General features: G+C 38.3%; 1 protein-coding gene across 2 annotated transcripts in view; it reads right to left on the reverse strand.

The window, feature by feature from the left end:
* The window catches only part of LOC119783697 (interleukin-1 receptor accessory protein-like 1), a 399,178-nt gene that overhangs the window by 357,090 nt on the left and 16,741 nt on the right, over positions 1 to 25,347 (reverse strand). For both annotated transcript variants that reach the window (XM_038285371.1, XM_038285439.1), the window contains exon 2: positions 18,266 to 18,360. In XM_038285371.1, coding sequence (XP_038141299.1) covers positions 18,266 to 18,347 — 82 coding nt within the window. In that variant the 5' untranslated portion in view covers positions 18,348 to 18,360. The remainder of the gene's footprint in view (positions 1 to 18,265; positions 18,361 to 25,347) is intronic.

Below are 25,347 nucleotides of genomic sequence, written 5' to 3' on the forward strand. Positions count from 1 at the left end.
ACAAAAACTAACTAATTAAGAACTAATCTGTAGTAATTGAGGACACAAAGAGTAATTAAGAATGAATGCATACTGTAGTAACCAGGAAAACAGAAAGTAACTAATCAGCATCTAATGTGAAGTGACCAAGGAAACAGAGAGTAACTAATCACAAACCGATGTGTACTGTAGTTACCAAGGAAAACAAAGATGAACTACTAATGAACTAAAGGGTAGTTAACCAGTACTTATTATGGGACAATTGGTGCATTACCAAAAAATAAGAGTAGAAAACTTGGTGTTAGCTCTAAAAAAAAAAACCAAAACCTGCGAAATCAGAGCTTACGAGAAACTGCTTTAGTGAGAACCAAATTTTAGACTAGCTATCATTTTGTGGAGTAGTTACTAAGGAACTATAAGTTATCTTATCAGTTCTTAACATCATCTCGTGTTTTTGTGTATTTAAAATAAAGTGAAACATACCTAGTTCTTAATGAGAAACCATTCATTACTCCATAACTACCTGACTATTTACTGATGTTTTTGTGTACCCTTGAGTAAAGTAAACTACCCATTATTTCCTGATTTGCTCTGTGTTTCCAAGGTAACTAAAAAGTTATCAGCTACGTATTCCCAAGTACTGGTTAATGACCCATCAGTTCCTGAATAGTTCCCTAGGTCCTCTCTAGTAGATAATCAAACATTGTCTAGCTTACTTTAAAGTGCTAATGGAATAAATGTACATTAGCACCTAGGATCTGCTTTACATTTTTATTACTTTATGTTGCTAATTGTAAAGAATTCTAAATTGTCCAATATAGATCTGAATACAGTTTTGGCTTAAAAAACTAAAAATGTATGTAGTTTAAAGTAGGGATGCTGTCATGAAACGGGACAGATGGACCCAGTATTTAAGGTGAGACAGCCAGTAGGAAAGCTCAAAACGTTTATTAACATAAAACAAACAGAACCAGAACAGGATTGCGGGGCTGTGGCTCACGGTGACTGCAGGAGAGGGGCGGGGCACCGCCCAATCACAGACACTCTGGTTTAACAGATCGGTCCACTCAAGAATGGACAAATCCGGTTTCAAGGAATCCATCAGAGCATGAAGGCAGGTTCAGAGTCCCGTGCATCTAGCATCCAGCGCAGATAGAAACGCACAGACAGGCAGAATCCGGCAGTAGTCCAACAAGACTACTCAGATCAGACAGGGACAGACAGGGCCAGTGGATGAGAGGGAACGGAATCAGGAAAACAGAATTACTCGGTAAATGCTGAAACGCTCTCACCACTGCTTAAGGAATAAAACTAGCCCGAAGCCATGGGCTGAAAAATAATCTCCTACTGGAAATGGGGACATGAACCTTGGAAATAACTTAAAATGACAGACAGGACGTCAACAGAAGGCAAACAACACTAACAGAAATCCGACAATGATCTGGCCCTGATAGCTGGAACTGAGCCCAATATAAGGGAAACCGGCAGGTGGATGAGATGTATGATGATTAGGAGCTGGACAGAGTTAAGCAGATGAAAGGCATGAGTAATTAAGGTGAGCTATCAGGGCAGATTATGACAGACGCAAAATTTTGGAATTTTACGCAATATTCCATATTTTACTCAACTAGCCGAAAAACAGTACAGATATTTTAATCTCTTACACTATGTAATTTTCTCCCTTCTGTCATTAACAGACATTGCAAATACCAGGTATCTGTTTCTGAAATTCTAACATCATCGCCACCAACATTCTAACTTCAGCAGTCCCCCACTAAGACTCATGTCTCAGGTGGATGCATGTGATCTGCTGGCACTGCAGCCATAACCCTCCCTCCCTTGTTTCTCACACAAAAATAATCTGTAATCTTTTTTGTCTCTGAGGTATTAGTGAAATGGTCAATGTCCAATGTTTTGTTTAAAGGCTGATCAATACCAATAGAATGTCAACAATATTGTGCATCCCTAGTTTAAACCAAAATTGAAACAAATCTATAACAGCAATAGATAGAACATAATTTCCATGGAATAAAACAGTCGATAATGTAGAGTTCCTTGTAGTCAAAAAACGTCCAACTCTGAATGAAACAGTTTGTTGTATTACAAACAAAACAACCTGCTGCCCTTTTATATTCCCTGCATTTCACTGTTCAGTAAGAGTTGAATCACTCTGCAGAAGATATTCAACAATATACTCAAGATATCTGCCCATTCTTTGTCAGCCATGTGCAAGTTCTTGCATCTGACTGGTTAAAATACAAATTCAATATGTTTTGCAAATTGAAACTTTGAAGTTTTTAATTCTGCTTCTTGTGTCAAAAACAGAAATAAATTTAAGTGTCCCTGCTATTACTAAATGCTAATAAGTAAATATGGTATGATTAATATTTTCTATAGTTGAGTACAGTTTCACACAATTAGGAGTAAAATGTGAGCTTTTGAGCAGCTGCAATATTATGATCAGCCATTTCTTGCACAAAAACCAACAGTCATCAAGTTTTCTCAAAATATAAAATACTCACAAATAAAACCCCGACTTTCTGCGGCCTTTTATAGATCAGCAGATGTAGCCGGTTGACTTTTCCCCTGTAGAAAAGTTCAGTAAAGTAACTCAGTTCCTTAGGACACAGACCCACAGCTACTCAGGTTACTGGGCTGGCAGCGGTTCATTGCAGAGTTTTCAAATCAAGTTTGCCATCCGGGAAAATATAGCAGCTAAATTGAGTGCCAGTTTGACCCCAGGCTTTCAGCTTCCAATTTAGTTAAACAACTTGGATTTAACTTACAAAAAGATGGTGAAAGAAAGATGCTTAGAAATCATTTATTTCAAATTACATTGGGAAAAAGGACAAGATTATATGAAATAAGGACTCTGGAGTAAAATATTTCGACTTTTTAAGGATTTAATCTACTATTATACTTGTACATTAATTGTGGAGTAATTAGAATATAATTTGATCTGTGAAGCGAACAAAGAAATACAATGCATCATAGTATACATTAAGATATAGTTTAAGGTCTGTAGGCTCATCTACAGTCAAAAGCAGTTGTTCTGCAGCCCTTCTCTCCGTTTGACTCTTATTTTCTGTCCAGGGATTAGGAGCAAATTGTCTGCTTCCCAAGAACTAAAATCTACCATGTTTTCTTTTATTTACGTTTCACACACTAATAGAATCTAATCGTTTCAGAAGGCCACTGGGGCTGTAAAAGCATTTCATGGTTGTTTGATCCACAGCTGAGAATTTTTTTTCACATTTGCAGAGCTGCCGCCGTATGTCAAGTTAAAAAAAAAAGAAATAAATGGAAAGACCCTTGTTGTAAATTACAAATGATGATGCCCGCTCCTTCCTCTCTCCTCCCGTCATACTCGCTGAACAAAACACATACTCCTGCTGAAGCACCTCTTATGTTTCTGTCAGAATCACCCAGGAGCTGCGGGGGAGAGTGTTCAGAAGCCTGGCTGAGCTGTGATTGGCCAATAAAATAACGAGGGAGAGGCTCATCTCTGAGAACAACATTCCTGTTGACAGATTTAATTTCTAAAATTGATCCATCGTAGAACCCCTTAGAAATCAAATACAGTATTTTATCACCTTTGCCTTAAAGAGTCATAAAGAGAAGGTTTTATATTTATAGCATGTTTCATACAAAAAAAACGTTAATAGATGAGGGAGAAATATGTGGGAACACATTGTAAAACTAGCTAAAAGGTAATGAAAGAATTTAGAGACTTTAATAAAGAAAAGCTTGGGGTGTCTTAATTGACAGAGCACAGACAATAGGTGCACTGCTTTGGATGTAATGACAAACTTTTCAGTGGGAAGAAAAGCGAGTAATTCCCTGCTAATTATAATAAAAATGCAAAGCGGTGGGATTTAAATGGAACCTGCTTGTATCTTCAGAGTAAAAAAACAGTGGTGAGAAAAGCAGCTAAAGCCCGAAGAATAGAGTCAAGCTGGTTTGTTTCCAAAACGCCTGCAGTGCGTCACTCTCCTCCACCAACAAAGGCATTGCTCCTTGGCGAGCAAGCGTACATCCTTTCTCCCTTGCAAAGAAAAAAGGAGGAGAGCTGAAAAGCTCCAAAGTTGGCAGGATTCCCCAGAGAGCTGTAAAGACTCTGTTTCTGCTTGTTGCAGAAATAGGTTGATTGGGCTCTGACCTATCTTAGTGTGGTTAAAAAAGGAAGAGATTTATAAAAGAAAACAGAAACTAAAGGAAATATACAAAGGGAACAAGAGAGTAGTGTTTCTTTATTCTTAGCTGTCACTTGGCGATAGGGGAGACTGAACAAGGAATCAACACAGAGAGAATGTGTTCAAACTTAGCAATAAAGACGCATTGGAATAAAAAAAAAAAAGCCACACGCTGAGAGCCTGGCTGAATCGAAGGAGCTTGACAGCCTCATCAAATGCTACGCTGTATGGAGACTTCCTGCATTCACAAAACTTTACCTCTCCAGTGAGCGCAGCCTCAATGAAAAGAGTGGGTCTAATTAAAAATCACAATACAGGAACTTTTCTTCTTCTTCACAATGGTGGCAATGAGAACATAGATAACAAACCTCCAATCCAGCACATGACTCTTTGGCCGCCTTATTTCACAACCTGCTGCTAAGAATTGATTCACCGGATTAAGTCAAACAGGGACCAAATATTCCAACAAAATATGCCTACATTAGATGGCAACTAACTAGCGAGGTGACAAAAATGATCTTTGTGGATGATGCGGAAGATTCTAAGTCATCCATTTTTTACTTCTTTAGAATTATCTCTGCAAAAGCATGAGAAGGATAGTGACTCAAGTCTGTAATTTAGAAACGCTGTAATGCTTTTAATTTGTGCATACTGCTAAGCGTCTGTCGGTGCAAATATCATGTTTATGCCATATTTACTCCAACCGTTTCCTCTGTTCAGTTTAATTCAGTTTATTTATATAGCGCCAATTCACAACACATCTCATGTTAAAGCACTTTACAGAGACAATTCAACCAGATTATACAGTCAAATTTTTTTATCTAAGGAAAACCAGTTGATTGCATTGACTGATTGACTAGAAGGCAATCACTCATATCAAGCATGCTTGTAGCAACAGTGGAGAGAAAAAACTCCCTTTTAACAGTAAGAAACCTCCAGCAGCACCAGGTTCAGTGTGAGCAGCCATCTGCCGAGGCTGACTGAGGTTCAAGGAGAAAGAAGCAGAGATGCAAAAGGCAACTGTCAACCAGCTCCACAGAAAAACGCAGCCAGGCAGACGAAATAAGAGGCAGCTTCCATGTCAGAGGATGAAAGAAAGCATTTACAGTTAGTCACAATTAGAGAAACAGGACTACACTGAAAAACAGGCCAAACTCCATTATCTCTAAACAAAGGTGTCCCGTTAATACAAACAGGATCACCTGATCCTCAGAGTTTGCTTTGTACTTAAACATAGAAAAGTTGTTTCCTGTGCCTAATAAGGAACCTTTCAAACAATCATTCTGTGTGAATCAGACAGTGGGAGGGGAAAAAAATGAAAGCCCTTTTCCCAAGCTATCAATCAACAGAAATAAATGCAGAGTAAAGAGAGAAGTCCTTGGATATACAACGACTTCTGGTGTAGACAGATGGCTCAGAAAGTTGCTCTCAGTGTAAAGAAACATTTATTTAACTGCGATCCAGTTATAATAATCTGAATTCTAGCTACATTTTTATTATTTATAAATAGTATATAACATATACTGTAGATAAAGCTTGATAAAAATAAAAAAGAAAATACTAAACCAACTATAGTAGTCAAATACATTTACAAAAAGCAAAATAAGAGCGCCGTCCATACAGGTCCCCCATCATCCTAGGAAGAGAGCTATCATTTACCTCATCTCACTTGAACAAATGTTCCAGGTGTGTAATTTAACAAACATAGAATTTCCTCCCGCTTTAACATCCAAAGGGTGCTGTTTTAAAGCAAGATCTATAGAAGGGGAGAGAAAATCACAGATGCTTCTGCCGTAAAGAAATCTCCCAGATCAGACTTTTGGTAAAACATCCCTTTGGTTTGAGCTTGATGGCATAATGATTACAGGATTAAAGGAAGTCAATCAAAGGAGGCGATAACCCTCCCCCTCTATTCACAGGAGGGTGAAGAGAGATGATGGGTGAATCATAGAGACAAGTGAGGTGATGGAAAGAAACAGCAGGGAGATCAGAGAAGATGGCAGCACTACTGAGATGAAGGACCGTGCTGAATTTTGAAAGCGACTAAAAAGAGGAAAGTGTCACATCGGTTGTGAGAAAGACAGGAGACGGCATCAAAACAGGGAAACTGTGCTGAGGTTACAAGCAGGAGCATTGACTGCGGGGCTCATGCAGAATGCAGAGGTGTACTGGTGGAGATTAAAGATGCAGAGCAGCTCCTGGTTAAGTGTGGAATATTTTAGGGCATGTCCAAACCCTGTCTTAAAGTAACTTGCAGAGTAGTAAAAAAAAAAAATAGACATCAGATTTATATTCCTGCCTGCACGATGGTTATATTAAATCAGCCAAGGAAAAAACAGAGATTTTCCAAATCATTCTAACTTTTCTCCAACCTTATTCACTTTCACTTCTTCATCATTGCCTCCTTTCTTTTTCTTTCTTTTTTAATGTATTCACCAAGCTTACTTTCCCAAAACCTAAGAGGTAGATTTTTTTCCCCTGTAAATTAAGTATTGGCCAGCCTTCTCCATCTCAAATCCTCTTTGAGACTAAAGCTCATTATTATCCACACATAATCTTTCAAATTGCCACCAAACGCCCCTGCTGTTAGATTGAGCCGCATAATTTGAAATGAACGCATTATCTTTCCGAGGGAATTATTTAAACTGAAATATCATATTAACTGTTGGATGCCTCCAGTCATGTCAAGGCAGGGAGGGCAGGTACGAATTTCTCAAAATATCCACAAACATAATGTTAAGATCCTTTAATCCTAAATAAATATATATATAAAAAATATATATATAGAGTCGCTTTATGACTTTCTCACTGGGTTGCACCTCATCTCTAGGGTCCATGAAGATCTTTATTATTTTTACTGGTTGTAGGAGGACGTATTCTTGACTAACCATGTGTAGCTAATAAAATCACTGTAAAGGCTTTAGGCGGCAATTACTGGAGCTGTTAAAAAGTTTACTAACTAAAGTTATACAAGGGACCATATAAGAGGAAAAATGAACCAAGACATCAATCAGCACTGTGGGGGTATATTTAGATGATTGACAGGTGTATCATCCTATTAGCTCCCCCCACATTTCAACCCAGTTTCTATAATCTGGATTTCTCTAATCCTCATTCACATCACTGTAAAAAAGCAAACTAGCCTTAATATACCTTCCGATGTTCTCTGTTTTTATATTACAAGCAGAATGGTGATCTTCCAGATTCATTGAAAGCTGGTCAGAGTTGAAGGAAGGAGATACGAACAAAGTGCAAGGCAGAAAAAAAACAACAATCCTTTAGAGGCAGGATAATGGCCCTAGACACCCAGCCAGAGGATGTGCACTATGCAAAGTTGTAGATAAAATAAAATAAATTATTTGGTGGCCTAGTCAAAGTCCAGACTGTAAAAGGCATTTGGTAGGAATCAAATCTCGGATTAAGTTAACAGACAATCAAAGCTGATTGAGCTACAGCTTTTTTTCTAAGGACAAGTTAGCCTCTCAAAAGGCAAGGACAGTTGCAACACTCTTAATTTAACCAATATGGATTTTGCTATATTGAGAGAATCCTCAGCACACGCTCACTTACCCCCTCTTTGTTTCTACATGACAGCAGATATGTCATAATTCCTTCAGGGAGAATTGATAATATACACTCACCGGCCACTTTATTAGGTACACCTGTCCAATTGCTCGTTAACACTTAATCTCTAAGCAGCCAATCACATGGCGGCAACTCAGTGCATTTAGGCATGTAGATATGGTCAAGACAATCTCCTGCAGTTCAAACCGAGCATCAGTATGGGGAAGAAAGGTGATTTGAGTGACTTTGAACGTGGCATGATTGTTGGTGCCAGAGGGGCTGGTATGAGTATTTCAGAAACTGCTGATCTACTGGGATTTTCACGCACAGCCATCTCTAGGGTTTACAGATAATGGTCCGAAAAAGAAAACACATCCAGTGAGCGGCAGTTCTGTGGGCAGAAATGCCTTGTTGATGCCAGAGGTCAGAGGAGAATGGCCAGACTGGTTCGAGCTGATAGAAGGGCAACAGTGACTCAAATAACCACCCGTTACAACCAAGGTGGGCAGAAGAGCATCTCTGAACGCACAGTACGTCGAACTTTGAGGCAGATGGGCTACAGCAGCAGAAGACCACACCGGGTGCCACTCCTTTCAGCTAAGAACAGGAAACTGAGGCTAAAATTTGCACAAGCTCATCGAAATTGGACAATAGAAGATTGGAAAAATGTTGCCTGGTCTGATGAGTCTCGATTTCTGCTGCGACATTCGGATGGTAGGGTCAGAATTTGGCGTCTACAACATGAAAGCATGGATCCATCCTGCCTTGTATCAACGGTTCAGGCTGGTGGTGGTGGTGTCATGGTGTGGGGAATATTTTCTTGGCACTCTTTGGGCCCCTTGGTACCAAATGAGCATTGTTGCAACGCCACAGCCTACCTGAGTATTGTTGCTGACCGCGTCCATCCCTTTCTGACCACAAAGTACCCAACCTCTGATGGCTACTTTCAGCAGGATAATGCGCCATGTCATAAAGCTGGAATCATCTCAGACTGGTTTCTTGAACATGACAATGAGTTCACTGTACTCAAATGGCCTCCACAGTCACCAGATCTCAATCCAATAGAGCATCTTTGGGATGTGGTGGAACGGGAGATTCGCATCATGGATGTGCAGCCGACAAATCTGCGGCAACTGTGTGATGCCATCATGTCAATATGGACCAAACTCCCTGAGGAATGCTTCCAGCACCTTGTTGAATCTATGCCACGAAGAATTGAGGCAGTTCTGAAGGCAAAAGGGGGTCCAACCCGTTACTAGCATGGGGTACCTAATAAAGTGGCCGGTGAGTGTAAGTTAAATATTTTTCCACACTCTCTGTATTAACATCTTAATCATATAGTTTGAAACAGCAGTTTCTCGGCTTCTAATAGGCATAGAAACCATGGGTCAAAACTTTTGTATTAAGCAAGCACAGCTAGTTTTAAGACGACAAATAGTCAACTAAAATACTTGAATAAGCCAATAAATGGGAACAATTGATTTTCTTTTTTTGTTATGAGGACCATTGCAACATCTGACAATCTGTTTAACCTCACGTTACTAGCTTTACATCAGACTCCCAAATGATGCACTTGTATGAGTTCGTAGAGGACAGCTTTGAGTTTACAATGTTAAAATACTGTCGCTCAAATAGAAATAGCCACTAAGAAATTGAGGGAAAAGAAAAAACTGTTGCAACCGTCCCCACTCTCCCCTAACGACTGACATGACATGATACACACATTTTCATTGATTCCAATTTATACATAATTTTCCTTCTAACTCCCCATCATTGTTGGTCAATTACATTAATTTGGCTTTAACACAAAACAGACGTGTTCAAAGCTGTAATGTATAAAATGGATCAAGAGGAATAAATGCTTTTCTGAGCCACAGTGTCCAAAAAAAGAGTGTTTAAACCCTTTTTGGCCTTCTTTCTCTACCATTGTGCTGTTATAACATAATTACAGGACGGAAAAAAAAAAAAAGAGAGAGCAACAGGAAGATTATTGTCCACAACAGCCGGCTCATTGATCATCATCCATCTCACACCGAGGCCTGGGACGTATGTGTCTCCAATCTGCAGCACATATCCATGGTAACCCCAGCAGTCAAGAGCCCTATATCTGTCACACTTGTTGAGCGACCTCTCCTCCATGGGCAGCAAAAGGGAAACAACTCCAAGTGGCAAGCCATTTCACATCTAATACCATGTGTGTGATCAATCTCTCCCCGCTGTGAGCGGGCAGTGCAATCATTCAGCTTTTGAGACAGCTATGTGGTATTGACCGAGGGAAGATGAACTGCAGGTATGCATGTCTCCCCCTGTGACAGAGAGACGTTGGCTGCTTTCATTTCAAACTACAATTTTTTAATCTCCGGTCAAATCACCCCAATTTGCTTTAATGAGGCTTTTACAATTAATTTTGCACTTTAATTGTCTTGTCATCAAAAAGCCTGCATCACTGACAACCTCGGGACAAGTATATTTGATCGTCAGGAACTTTTACACTAATAAAGCCATTATCTTGCAATTATGCAGCATCAAAGACTAATCCAACATATATGGTAGGAGGGGTCACCTCTGAATAATTCTGGGCTCTCCTTTGGCTTCTAAAGCGTGTTGCTGACAGTTCCCTGCCATTTTTAGCATCCCTTAAAATCCATTATAAAGTCAAGTGGCTTCTTATAATTGAATTTGTGCTGTCCGCTGACGTCCCCTGTTAGAACTCACTGTCTTGTCCAATTAGGAGCGGCCTTATTACTGCCCAAATTGTGGGTGGCCTCTTTGATGTGGTGGGGGCAAGGCTATCCTTCAGCTGACGTATTAATGTTGACATCCTCTCTGAGTCGGCGGGGAAAACGGGTATGAAGACTGTAAATTTAATTGACTGTCAGGATGTCCTTGATTCTTCCTACTGCAAAAAGCCAAGTTAAAATCGTGTTGGAATGAGGGAGAAAAGGTGCTTCTGACTCCATGTTGCAGCATTAATACAAGGAAACAGAAGAAAAAAAGATGAGCGTCTGCTCTCAGAGGGACCCCAAGGCCTTTTTGCAAAAGGTGTTATGTAAAAATAATCAGGTCAAAGCAGAGAGGGTTTATGTCTTCTTGTAAATGCAACTGCATTACAAAGATTAGTGGGATATAGGTGCATCTAATTCAATTAGAATAACAATGAAAGGTTAATTTATTTCTGCATTATTAATTCAAAAAGTGTTCATTACTCAGGGAGTTATGTAACCCAGCGGTCATTTCTTTACAGCCCAGGGGATAATAAAATATTTTTAAAGACCAGTAAAAGTTTTTTTTTGTTTTTAAACAGGCGATGTTGCCTTACAGAAAGGTATGTCCATGTACTATACCCGCTATACGTACAGGTCAAGTGAGGTGTTAAAACCCAGATTGCTTTAAGACTTAGACTAACTTTATTGTCATTTTGTATATACAGAATGTATACAAAACAAAATTCTGTTGCATACAGCTTACAAGAGTGAATGAGCAGCTTGTAGTTAGTGAATTGAACATTTATAAAGTGCAGCAGTGATCAAGAATGGAAACAGTGTAGGAGAAAATGAAACCAGTTTAAAAATAATGGTGCAAAAGGCATTAATATGAGAAAGTTCAGGGCTATGCAAAATAAATATGGTGAAAAATGCAGTAGAACATTGAGTTGTGTTCTCTTTAAAATTAGAAAACAATAGCCACATAGGTAGCGCAAATATGATACAAGTGTGATGCAGAGTCCAGTTTAGAGTTCAACAGGTCAACATTCTGTTGCAGAGCCTGCTGGCCCCGGAGCGGATGCTGCAAAGTCTCTTCCCAGAGGGAAGCAGGGAGAACAGTCAATGGTTGGGGTGTGACGGGTCACTGATGATGTTACAACCTCAGGACACGCAGCTCTGACATGACATGTCCTTAATGGAGGGAATAGGATCATTAAATAGTGACCTAGGGCTTGTCTGCATCCTTTAAGCTGCTGACTCTTCCTAAACAAAATTACATCAATACCCCACAGAGTTTCAATAAATGGAGCCTAGGCGGGAGTTTAACTGAAGAAACTCATTGCTCTCCTATATCGACCTGCAACACAGCCAATCAGCTTTGAACCAAACCTCCATGAAAGCCAATCGGCATCCAAAGTTCATCTTAAAAGGCCTCCCAGACTCTTACTGCGTTCCCTGTCTCATCTCAACTGGTCCGGCAGAAGACCGCCATGTTGAGCCTGGTTTTGCCAGAGGTTTCTTCATAACGGGGAGTCTTTCCTTTCCACTGTCACTTCATGCTTGCTCATCATGGAAAGATTCTCTCAACCTGTGTTATCCAAACTGGATTTCCATCTTCCAGGTCCCTGAGTGAAGCTCTAGTATCAGCTCACACAGTCCACTTCATAAAGCTCAGCATACAGTCTTGCTAACCAGCAGTCTACAGACCGACCAACTTCATCTATCTCCACTCCACCACCAGTTTCAGGCCTGGGGGGGAACAGCCCTATTCTTTGCACCTGTTCATGCATATCTATCAAAATTAAGCACTATGTTTCCTGCCGAGGTCTGAGCACCAAAGACAAGTAATTGTATAAATAAATTTCTCCTATTTGTCTTTTCTCTTCATGTGAGTTTTTCAGATTGAAGTGTACACTCAATCAGAAATTATAAAACCAGGTGTTTATAGTCAGACAGTAGATTTAAGCATCCCCTTAAGCCTGGAATTACCCCTGTTGCTTTAGCACATTATATTTTTCCTGTCTACCAAACTCTCTAATTTTAAACTCAGTGGATGATCGGATTTTTTAGTAATAACTTTAGTTTATCTTTGATGACCAACTCATACCTAGTACCTAACATTATTTCATCCAATCTATACCCTGCAGCACAGAAAGCTCAATTCCCTCTATGAAACCTTACATTTTTTTCAGAAAAATTAGCTGGGAGTCATTATCCAAAATTAAGATAAATAAATACTTTGTAATGAACCTGTATAAAATATGAGTTGTACTTTCTGAATTGAATTACTGAAATAAGTTCACTTGATAATGATTTTTCTAATTCATTTAGATAAATATTCATATGTGCATGAGTGAGAGAAGTATTTAAAGTGCAATTTAATTATGGAGTCAGAAAAGGTAAGCATCATTTGTCAGGGAGCTCATCTTTGTCTGGAGGAAAAAACGGGGACTAATGAGTATACAGGAGAAGAAACGAGGTGGGCTAATTTGTCTCAATCAATGTCAGGGAGTATCATTACGAAGCTACATTTGCTACAAGTGTGTACAGGAGGGACATGTGTTAGTGGTTATGTTAGAGGCTGACATTTAGTGAGAACTGAAATGCTTACTGCACTGCAGCAGGCAAACTTCAGTTGCTGAGGCAACCAATCAGTACACAGATATTCAGAGGGTGAGTTTTATTAACTGATGTAGGCGTGCAGATGTTATAGTGAACAAGGATTTATTTTTATTTTTAGAGACAATGTATAGGAAAATGTGTTCTCAGCAGCAGCTCTGCTGGTTTACCATGTTCTGAAAAATTAATCAGCATTTACAGATTTGCATGATTATCTGTATTTTTTATTTTACACAACAGAAAGAAATAAAGGGGTTTCCATTTTATTGCTCCCTAAAGGATTTTTTGTCACTTTTACCATTTTGTACCTTTTTAATTTACCATTGCTACTTTCTCTATTTGCATTGACAGTTAAATGGAAAAACACACAATGTTAACAGGGTCTAACCTCATTTTTCCAAGTTTTGATCCTACCTTATTGGACTTTCACTGACAGAAAGGTCATTAGTTTTCTCTCCTCAATCTTTAGCATCTGATCCTTTTAATTAAGTAACAAAAGCGAAAATTCAGTGCAGATCAAGTCCAACTAACTGACATTTTTTTCTCTACAGAAGAAATTGAGAAATTAAAGATATGAAAAACCTACCAAGACAGTAACTTCATTTAAAACTACAAAATGTTTGGTTTCAATAGACAAAATGTAAAAGAATAAAACAGATATAAGTCTTCCTACTAATTTTACGTCTAAACCCCAAAAAGTATTACTTTTAGTTTTTCAAGGGTTTATGTTACTTTATAATCATGTAAAATATTAATCTAGAGATTCCATATTAGACAAATCTAATCAAGGAAACAGCAAATTTTAGAATTAAAACCCATTTGCCTCCTTCAGTCTAACATAATGTTACCACTGCCCTCGATGAGTTTAGCATCTCAGCTACTAACCATTAAATCAGCTGCAAGCATGGAGGGAAGATAGAGTGGATCCAACTGAATATGACACGAGAAATATAGCATCCAACTACTGCCTCGAAGTAGACATTTGCATTATTATTGTAATGCCAACAAGATGATTGTGGTCCCATATAATATGAATTTTTAATCGTGTTATCAGATTATTCAATCTAGGAAAATAAAAACAAGCAAAGACCAAGGCTTCCTTCCATTTAACTTCTATTAATTAAAGCATTTTCAACTAATTGACACTATTGTCTACACTTTTAAGAGAGAAATAAACCACAATGTGGAACAGCTTCATCAAGCTTCAAGAATTATCACAATACTAACAAAAACAAGGTGCCGTAAATAATTCACAGAAAAATCACAAATGCATTCTGTTCTCCCAACCAATCAGACTACATCAGACAATTCAGAGGACAAATGGATGCATTCTACTATGCATACTGAGGATTAGTGTGACAGAAACGCATTGTATGTTTTTGCACTGTTCCAGTCAGAGTCCAAAAGCAGACAAAGCATTAATCAAATGAGTGTTTTCAATGTATTATTCTAGTCATTAATTGTTTTGCACATGCAGCTTCCACAGATTGTGTATACCAGCAGAAAGAAAAGCAACTAAAGGAGGATTTGGAGTCCCCGTTGGACGTCAGTTAAGCTGTTTTAATTTACTTTAATGAGTTTACACTATTAATATTTTAAAGGTGTGAATGAAACCCCTTAAATGTTACATCCTTAAATATTTTTAATTATTTTCTTGAATATTAAAATCTAAATGTAATTTATGTCAATTGCTTAGTTTCAAACTGAAAATCGACATCACAACAATTCCAGCTACAACATTCAAGGAAAGACTGTAAATCTTTCTTATGAAAAACTATCTGCCCACAGACTGGTTCTGTTGCTTTTAAAAAAACAACAACAATATTTTAGATCAGATGCAATTTGATTCAGAAGAAAATTATCTTAGTAGACATAAAAAGCAAAAAACAATGACCCCCTTGTTAAACATTGAATAAACCAATTACCCACATCTTTTGTGCAGCTAAATGGAAATTGTCTCCAGGTCTGATTAATGCAGTAGATTCCATAAATACCTAAACTGGACATTTATGAAAACACAAAATGTTTTAAAGGTTTTAAAAAGCCACACATAACTTCCTCCCGGTAATAAATTGAAGAAGAAACAATAGAGTCATTAAAATCTAAAACATAAATAAGATAATAAACACAGAGAGGTGTTATCCAGTCATGTTTCCGAAAAAGTTTCCCTGGAAAAAAAACACATAGATCGCAGATTTCAGGAGGTTCATAAAGACTGATGTCTTCCCACTACAATTCTAGCTACACAAGGAAAAATGATACGTTGTTTTGCTTTATTTTCTTTTTCATGGTGTGAGAACTGTAATGCTTCATTATCAACGTGCTCCTATGTATGGATGACAGAAATATGACCGTTCTGATTTAGAAACTTCCTTGCAGTGATCTTAATGCCTAAACTCCACAAGGTTGACATCAGCAGTCAATCAATAATTTTGATTGAGTGCGTTTGCCATTTATTAAAAAGTTTCTCTAATAGTGAAAGCCAGGTTTTGGTGATCTGGATGACTTGCTATATTCATGGTACATTGAGTTCTGCCCATATCCCAATGGAAAATGTCCTACCATGAGTCTATGACTTAAAGCTCAAGCACACTGGGATTATACAGAGAGACAATAATCTGAATCACACCAGCAAGTTCACACCTGACTGGCCAAAAAGAGGGGAAAAAAGGAGGTTTTTGGGATAGCCTATTTAAATTACGCTTAAATCCCGACTCAGGTGCTTTGGTCTGATGTTAAACAGGTTTTTCATGCTTAGAACCACACCACTGTGGCCTAATTTAGACAATATTCAAAGAAAAAGTTCTTTAAAATTTCTCAACAGTGTAATTGCAAACAATGTAGCAGCTGTCGAAGTCAAGGGTGCAGATGTATTGTAGCATACAAGAAAAAAGCATTATAGCTAAAATGTAATTGACACAGGGTTAGGGTTTACACAGCAACCTACACATTTTTGTAGCATTCAGTTTTATTCAATACATTATTTTTCTAATTCATTCTTGATGTGACTATTATTTTTAGCGTGGATCAGGTGCTGTTTTTTTGCCTCGGTACCATTTAATTTCATGCACACATTTCATGCACCACAGAGAGAGACAGCTGGTCAGAGAGCGTTCTGACCAGCTGTCTCTCTCTGTGGTGTGGAGGCTGCAGAGCTTCTGACTGGAAGAATGTGAGGAGGGTGGTGAGGACAGCGGAAGGAATCATTGGGGCTCCTCTTCCCTCCATTAAGGACATTTCATCACAGCGCTGTGTGTCCCGAGCCCGTAATATCATCAAAGACCCCTCACACCCCCACCATGGACTGTTCTCCCTGCTGCCCTCTGGAAAGAGGTTCCGCAGCATCCGCTGCAGATCCACCAGGTTGTGCAACAGCTTCTTCCCCACTGCCATCAGACTGTTGAACCTTTGATCCACAATCCGAACTCTGCACCTATTGCACATTATCGGGCATCAAATGCTGCTGAACTTTTAACTTTTAGCCCTTTAAATTGTTCATCTCATTGTATTTTTCAATAACGCATTTTTTTGCACAAATGCCATTTTGCACTGAACCACTGCAACTTGCACACTGTCTCTTATCCTCTGCACTGTTCACACTTTGACCACTGCTGCACTTTTTGTATTTTTCTATAACTCGTGCCATTGTGAAATATCAATGCAACGCTCATAAGCTGTATGTAACGCAATTTCGTTCTGTATGCACCCTGTGCATACAAAATGACAAATAAAGAAGTCTAAGTCTAAGTTTGAATGTATTAACACAAACTGCAAGAATCCTTCCAACTGATAACTTAAACTAACTTTTAACATTCTACTTATAGTCTGATCTAAGTATATTTTTCTTGTATGAGTCAAAATATATCTTCAGGTATTATATCACACAGTTAATTTGGTTTGATAAAGTGTCCTAATTGTCCATATGCAAAATTAGATCAGAGCCAACAATAACTGAGAACGGTGCTTAACATAAAGTTTTCAGATAATATACTAATTAATTAAACTAAACATGGCATTTCAGTAATTTCAGACGAGTTATATGAATGCTTTATGACAATATGCCAAATGTATACCAAAAGTATAAAATGATCACAATAGTATAATGAAAGCAAAAAATATTATTGTTAAGGAGAAAACTGAACCAGATTATCCTGGGTGCCCCCCTTCCAAACCTGACTACTTAAATTGTACTGTTTTTTAGGGGGCATAAACTCAATAATGTGTTTTATCCAACATCAGGAATAGGACACAAAAACAGAGGGAATGAAAAAGAAATGGTTTTATCATAGAAAGACAATAGCATCAATAAAGACTTGGGTTTTTATTGAATTCAACATTGTCTCAGACAAAGGAACCTTAAACCCTGAAAAAGCAAGCTTTAAAGATGGACCCGCTGTAATCATTCTAGGTTATTCACTTACTCTCTCTCTATTTTTCAGAAAAATGAAAATAATACAGTTTCCACTGGCTTTTATTGCCCCAAAGCCATTTCAAACAACAGCTCTCCAACTTGAAACCAGCATGGCTTCTAATAAAGCTGTTCAATCTAAAAGTGGATGGAACAAAGGATTGGGGTCGGGCTCAAATCGGGTGTTCATTTATCAGTGGACACGATTCAAATCCTAGCTCCAGGCAATGGCTCGTGAAGTTTCGCAAGAGATAGCCCATCGGGGCTTCTGCTGGGAAAGCAAAAAATCCTTTGATGAGCCTCAGGCCATTTCTGCACCTGGGCCTAATATGCATGGGTAAAAAACTCAGACGCAAGCAGAGATTGGATGAAAAATAAATAAAATAATGAATAAAAAGAAAGATTTCCTTTGTGTTTGCAAATGTGGATGTTTCTATGCCCTTCATCTCGCTCACTTGAGGTAATAATTCCTACAGCCAGAGAGACCTACTCAGACAAATAAGTTCTTGCACTTTTACAAGCACAAAAACTGTCTCTTAAGGTTGAAATTCAGAAGAAAATATAACTTACTTGATTAGTGAAGAAAGCTTCGACATTTTCCTTATTCAATAAGAGTGTATACTTGAAAAGGCAATTCCTTAACTTAAATATAATTTTAAAAATGTCTTTTGTATTTGCTAAAACCTCTCTATCTAGTGTTTTGTATCTGTGTGTTGGGTAAAATCTGTGGGATACGGAGATTGAACTTAAAACTTATTTGTCTTCAGAAAAGATAATTAAAAGCAACTAGGACTTACCAGAACCTCTCTTTGACACGACTTTTAGGCAATGGACCACCAACGCATGAAGCAGGATCAGAAGAGGGATGGAAGCTTTCATTTTTTTTAAAGTCCTAAAAGAAGGAATAGAGGTGAGAGTTATTGTTCCACACTGACACTAGCTGAACATGAAAAACAGGCTTTTAGAGCTCATTCAAAGTTAAACACCTACAGCTCTCAAAACCTTGAGGTCACCTAAAGAAAGGAACACAATCTGTCATCTTTATGTGCAAATTTTATTCAGCTTGATTTATTTTATTCAAATGAAAGCAGAGACCTACTGTCCCTGAATAAACAGGCCAAGACTCTTGATGACACAGGCGTCAAGAACAATCTGCCTCAGGGCAAACCTGGCTTTGCTGCTCTGAACATCCCACAACTCTACTCTGAGCCAACATGACATAATCAGATGTCTGCTAAGATCAAGGTATCATTCTATTAACATAATTGCTTAGAAAAGCTGTATGAGAAGCAGACAGAATAAGATCGTCTCAATATGCATATTTGTGGTCGGATAATTTTGAGAACAGAAAGCATAATGTTCTTCTGGGAGCAAGCCAAGGTCATGGGAACCAGAAAAGTCAGTGAAAGGGTAAACATAGGATTCAAAACCTTGGGAGAAACTGTTTACCGAAACCATGATTTGTGGAAACTGCTAAGGCACAAGAAACACTATCCATTATAGTTTAGCATCAACATTTTATAAGAAGGTGGTAATATTAGTGTGAAACGTAGAGAAGCCAAATGCTAAAACAGGAACAGGAAAATTAAGCCGTTTGGACAAGTTGAGTAATAATCAAATGTATTGACTGAATTAGGACAAAAGCTCACAGATCTCTACAAAAGTATAGGTGTTTTACGTGTCACCTAAAAAAAAAATGTAGGATGTTGGCAGTTATTGTAGCCCATATGTACATGCTAATATCAATCTAATATTGAACCCAGTTCTTTAATTCAAGAGGGGGGTTCTCGAAATATGCACCACAGCTTGAAAACATGTTTAAGCATCAAGAGAATTGATTTCAGTCACGATTAACAGGATCACTGATACAAGCAGAAATTACAGAGGAAGCCTTACCTTTAAGGCCAGCCCTACCACTGCTCTGATAAACACCAGTGAACCCAATGTCATCCTTTCACTCCCATTTATATTAAAGAGAACAGCTTCTTAGAACTCATCCCCCAGTCTAAAGTTGCAGCTTCCATTTCCCAGACCACAGACTATCCAAATAAGGTAACATTAACAAGTGGGAATTCACAGATTAGCTTGCCCCACAGTTTCCAAAACAGGTAACAAGGACTGTCACAGGTCATGGTTATTGCAGTTCTTCAAAAGTCACCAAAACATAAAACAATGGAATTTCAAAAAGCCCTTACATCTGGTTAAACAGAGCACAAAATAATATTTCCTACATCTATCTTTAAAAGTTTCAACATCATCTCCACTTGGGGAAAAAAAATAAAAAAGTTTGATTAGGTATTTAAAACTGAGCCAATTCTGGTGAAAAAGCTATTGGTTGAGGTGAAATATTTTGAAAATCAATTTTTAGGCAAACCAAAAATTTATATCACATCTAATTTCTGGGCTGGGAAAACTTTCTGACTCCTTTATCCAGTAAGGATCATTAATCTTGGCAGACCCACCAAAAAGCTCAAAGGAAAGGCAATATAATACCAATTTCCCCATACTGGTATGACACAATCAGACAGGCAATATTTTTATGTGCATTTTTAAAGCATCTGAGACAAAGATGTATAACAGAAGTGTTGATCACACTCTATGCAAGTATTTTTAGCTGCTTTGAAGATGTACTTGAAGGCCGATGTGTCTAATGAAAAAGCAGGATATATCTCAAAAGGCTGTGCTGCAGCTTGAATATCTTCAGTCCAGGTATTTGGCCAGGCTTGATGGTATACAGGACAACAATGGGGAAGAGATCATGTAGTTAAGATAAAACAACTTTAACTTAGAAGTGTTAAATTTTGCAGTTTTGTTGTTCCACATCACATTGCTCCCTTTGACTGAATACCTATTCTTTACCTACTTGCTGAAGAACTAGACGCTTGTTAAGCACATCAGGATGCCCATGTAAGCTACAAGGGTACTTGTACTGGCATTTCAGGCATCACACCGATACTTCAGAGATTTCACAATGCTGCATCAGAGAGCATAAATGGCCACGATAGTCCTTGAGAAACTCAGTAATGTGAATGTGGACTGCAGCCAAAGATGGTGCCGTTGCCAGTTTGTCCTCCTCAAAGCACTAGTGTCATCAGTGCTTGCGTCATGCAAGTAATAGCTGCTCAGAAATGCTGCACACTGGGACACAAAAAGACTAATCTTTATTAGCTTTGCGTCTAGGGAAGCAACATCAGTAGACTAAAAACAGTCAACAGATTAAATCATTTCTGCTCAGATTTTTTCTATACTTTGTAAAACCATTTTCCTCCGGAGTGCACCTGTAAGCATTTTGGGCCGTCTATATACCTGCTTTGAACATCTAGTGATGGATATACCTAACCATTCTTTGCTAAACATATCAGACTCAGTAAGATTGTATAATTTATCAATATGAAGTCTTGCAAAATAATCTATCAAAGGAATTTGCTATGAAATAAACAATTCATCTGTAGCTTTAGGTGCATCTTCAGAGTCGGTGTCAATCTGGAAGGTAAGACAACATATTTAGCCAGTACCCTACAAATGTTTTCTAGTAAGGTCAGAAATTTAGTTCAGTGTAATACCCGATCAAGAATTTTGTTACAGACTTGCACCTTTCGTGGCTGCAGCTATTGACATCTACAGCATTTCTTCATGAGGCTGTTTTCACCATGGAATTTTTTTGTTCAGGATGATGTGCAGACTAAGTTTTTGCAGATTCAGTTCTGGACTTGCATGACCCCCGATGTGTCTCCTACATAGCTTTTCACAAACTGGAGTACTAATCCTGCCATGGCGACAGATTTGTCCACTCAAGTTGTGGATCTCTGCATCTCTTCATAAATTGGAATTGGTTGCTTATCCACTTTTCGGACACATTTTCCTACTTCCAAGGCTCTCAGGTAAGGAAGACGATCATGGTTTGGTACGGGGAGACATTGGCGTTGGAAGCAGGAGTTGTTCCTGCATCCGAAGGGTCATCAGCTCAAACTCAAGCTCCGGCCTACTGATGGTGGTCAGGGGGCCAAGTAGAAACTGCGTACGTTTCTGTCATTGAGCCCCAAGGCAGCTCCAATGTAGCTTGCCACCATCAGTGTTTTTTTGTTTTTTGCACCATTTTTTCCCATGTTTTTTTTTCTCCCACCATGTTTACATTTGATCACTGCTGTATTTTAAGAAAAAGGAAATGTCATCAGAGCAGTGCAAAATGAAATTTTGTTTTGTATAAATTCTGTGTATACAAAATGACATTAAATGTTGTCCATCTTACGATCAGTGTGTCAGTGTGTGTCTGAAAGGGTCAAAACCTGAATGTAGTTTAAGGCACTTTGTATAGGTTTCTTGACTAAAAAAGTGTTGTTTAAGTACAGGTCATTTTCTATTTGCAGATGTCTGTACCATTTTAAGATGGAGTTATAATTGTTAAGTTCAAAGGTTGTTGGATGCATTGCACGGCTTTCGCTCTGTCTCATTTTTCATGAGGCTATTCTCTGTTCTCTAACAAATCTTGTGGCCTTTGTTGAACAGCTGGATTTATACTAACCTAAAACTTCAGTAGTGGGAGGCGTTTAAAAAGTAGGTGATGGCTTTAGCGGATGGTTATACAAGAACTTACCAAAAACCAGTGATGATGATCAGGACACAGAAAGTATAAAAGAAGAGTATACTCTCTACGTTTCTGATAGCTTGTCCTATCAGCTAGTGCAAAGATAAATCTTTAAAGATGGTGCTGTCACCTGCCTCTCATTCTTTGATTGTTTTTCTTTTTTTCCCCAAGCATCAACCGTCTTCCCATCCCAGACACTTTTTGCTCTAAGGCGGATTCATCCAAAATTCAATTACCTTCGAGGATGACTGCAAGAGAAATGGGGCGCTCTCTCAGCCCCCTGACGGTGAGAAGTTAGCCCTGGAAATGCATCCTGCCTTCCCACTCGAACCTTTCCACCTCTCTGAGCCCTATTTACTGCATCCTGAAAAAATGGATATTGAGATTGTGTTCCTTACTATTTTTTTGCAGATCTCATTTCAAATCTCTCCTCCTCTGTCACTCAAATTTTTTGATCGGTGTACCCTCAAGAGCCTCACGCTCGGTCAAAAGCAGCAGCATATCTGATTTTTCTTTTATGGCTCTTCGTATCTTCTGTTAACCTGATATCAAAAAATATATATAAAGTGACAGAAGGAAGTAATAACATATTTTTATGTATGAACTGTCGCTGGTTGCTTGAATAACAGAATACAAATGCTTCCCACACAAACCTGCATCACAAAAGAAAAAAGATTACATAATTATCAATGCTAGAGTGAAAAAGAATGAGCTAAAAGCTCTGCCTATTTCATGTTTTAAGTGCTTTCAAAACAGCATTCTATGTGAATAAAGCAGGACTGCCCACCTTCTGCAGCTGTATTCATAAAGCTTTCACAAGTTCTGCCTGGTAACAAATATAGTGTTCAATGATTAAAAAACAAAGAAGCGGTACATTGCTGGATTAGACTGAATTTTTATAAAATCCCAAAATATGGTCATTATATATATATAATAAAAAAAAACAATAACATCTTTATCACTTAACCTTACCAGGACATGGCCAGGCTAACAAATATTTGCCTACTTAGAGTGAAATTGAGTAACTTTAGAAACCACTAAAACAGTGAACTTGTGATAAAGGAACCAGTTTTAAAGATCTGGATTTTGGATTTTCTGACTTACCCACAGCAATACAAACAAATTGTTATTGCCCTTAAGTTGATAGAGGGGCTGATTTAAAGGTTTAGGGGAGGATTTTTCATAATTTGTGAGAAGAACCGCCCCCTGCACTTAAAAAAAAAAGGGAAAAAAAGCGCATGCACAACCCTGTAACCGCTCCCGAGAGGAAACGCCTTAAACGTATGCTATAGCGTGCACAAGCCCATTTCTTCTCATGCACGATCTGTTTGCAAGTTGCTGTTTGCATCGCTCATACAAGCTTGCTTTCCAAAAGAAGATCTTCAATTTTTCCACTCTTACGAACCTCTGCCATTTTCAATGAACCGCAGTGAGAAAGGTGAGCTTCAGTGGCCGGCTGAAGCTTACCACACATACACCTGAAAGCGAGCATGCGCAGAAATAGATAGCTAACTAGGAACGAGCGTGTAGGATGGCTTTATGTCAGTGGTTCTCAAACTTTTTCTGTCATTCCCCACTTTGGACAAGGGGGAATTTTCAAGCCCCGCCTGTCCCCATCGCCCCAACACAATGCTAATGAAATATTCAACAATCTTAAAATGTTCCAATTTTATTGAAGTAACAAGTAGTATCTAAATACAAACTATCTACATCAAATAACAGCAAGCTCAAAAATAAAGAAAATAAAAATGCAGCTGTGTCAAAATTTGTATCAAGCTCAAAGATAGAAAAAATTAAAGTTCCACTCTGCAATCTGTTAATAAAAGAAAAGAAGTGAAATCCATCTGGCAATACAGGTATATTTATCCCTGCATTAGTGGCTGCAATGAGCCTGTTTTGCATTGCAGTTTCTCAAAACGGGGTTGCAGGCTTGATACTGCCACTCTCAAGTCATGCTCAATGTTCTGCTGAGATCTGTATTTTGTTTTCATTGAAGCAACAGCTGAAAAGCTATGGAGAGATATTTGTGCCATCGGTTTGAGCGCGCAGGAACCAATCCGAGCGCGCAGTGAGACAACACGCGCGCGCGCAAAACCGGTCTGGCGCGCGCTCAACTCTGAAAAACCTTCTCAACACACTGTTCTCGTGCTCAGTTTCATCTCTGCGCGTGCTCGAATCCGTCTCTGCTCGCGCTTGCTCTCCTGCTCTCTCTCCGCGCTCAACACCAGCTGTGCGCTCGGCTGTTTCTCCGCTCGCTCGACTCTCTGCGCTCGCAACTTCAGCAATGTATGTAAATGAACCATACCATCAGCCAATCACACTCAGCTTCTTTTCATCCAATGAAAGCATTCCTTCCTTCTTCTTCTTTTCTATCATGGCGGTTCGCAAGCAACTTCAAGGTGCATACCGCCACCTACTGTTCATGAGTGTGTAGCAACATTGTTTTACATCTATTAAATTCTATTTTTTAATTTTGCATTCTGAAGATAACTAAATAATGCTTTCCTTAATCTATAAACATCCTTTATATTTCCTTTATTTCCCAATAATCCTTTAAGACTCCATTCTTGGCCTGTCATTTCAACTACTCTTCTCAATTTTTCCCTTTCAGGTTCATATGTTTTACAGTTCATTAATATGTAAGCATTCGTTCCAAATACTACATCCGGTTAGATGAAAAAAAAATAAATAAATAAATAAAAACACAATCAGGAAAATCAAACTACTCTTACAGTTATTTTGTCAACATTCCTAAGATAGTACTATAAAATATCTTGAATTATCTCAAATAAACTTCAGTAAAACAGTTATTAGATCATTGCCTCATCCATCTCTTTTACCTGCTATTGACATGGATTTAAATTTGCTGTTTTAAAAGAAAAATAAGGAGGATATTTCAGGTTCAAGTATGGTTCAACAGTATATAGATAATGTTTTGGATCATATTGGCCTTACTCTTAGCTTTTGTGGCGGGTGTTTCTTCTTTTTGTTGTTTTTTATGGAGGTTGGCAAACAACAATTACCGCCACCAACTGAAAAATCCTGTTTATCAAATTATTATTTTTAATATATATAATAAAGAATAACCCTCTTATTTAGAGTCCATCTGTAAAAGGTCTTCTAAATAATAATTGTTAAATTTCAGATCAGGTCTGCTGTCTGAATAATTGCGTTTAAATTAATATAACAGTCGCTGATCTAAAATCAGAGCAAACTAAACTTCTTAATGGAACGATTTCTTCAATCCATTGTAAGGCCAATATGATCCAAAACATTTCTCCTTTGTAGGCTGAA

This window comes from Cyprinodon tularosa, unplaced genomic scaffold, assembly GCF_016077235.1.
Source record: "Cyprinodon tularosa strain WSP-4 unplaced genomic scaffold, ASM1607723v1 ctg1, whole genome shotgun sequence".
In the NCBI taxonomy this organism is placed as follows: Eukaryota; Metazoa; Chordata; class Actinopteri; order Cyprinodontiformes; family Cyprinodontidae; genus Cyprinodon; species Cyprinodon tularosa.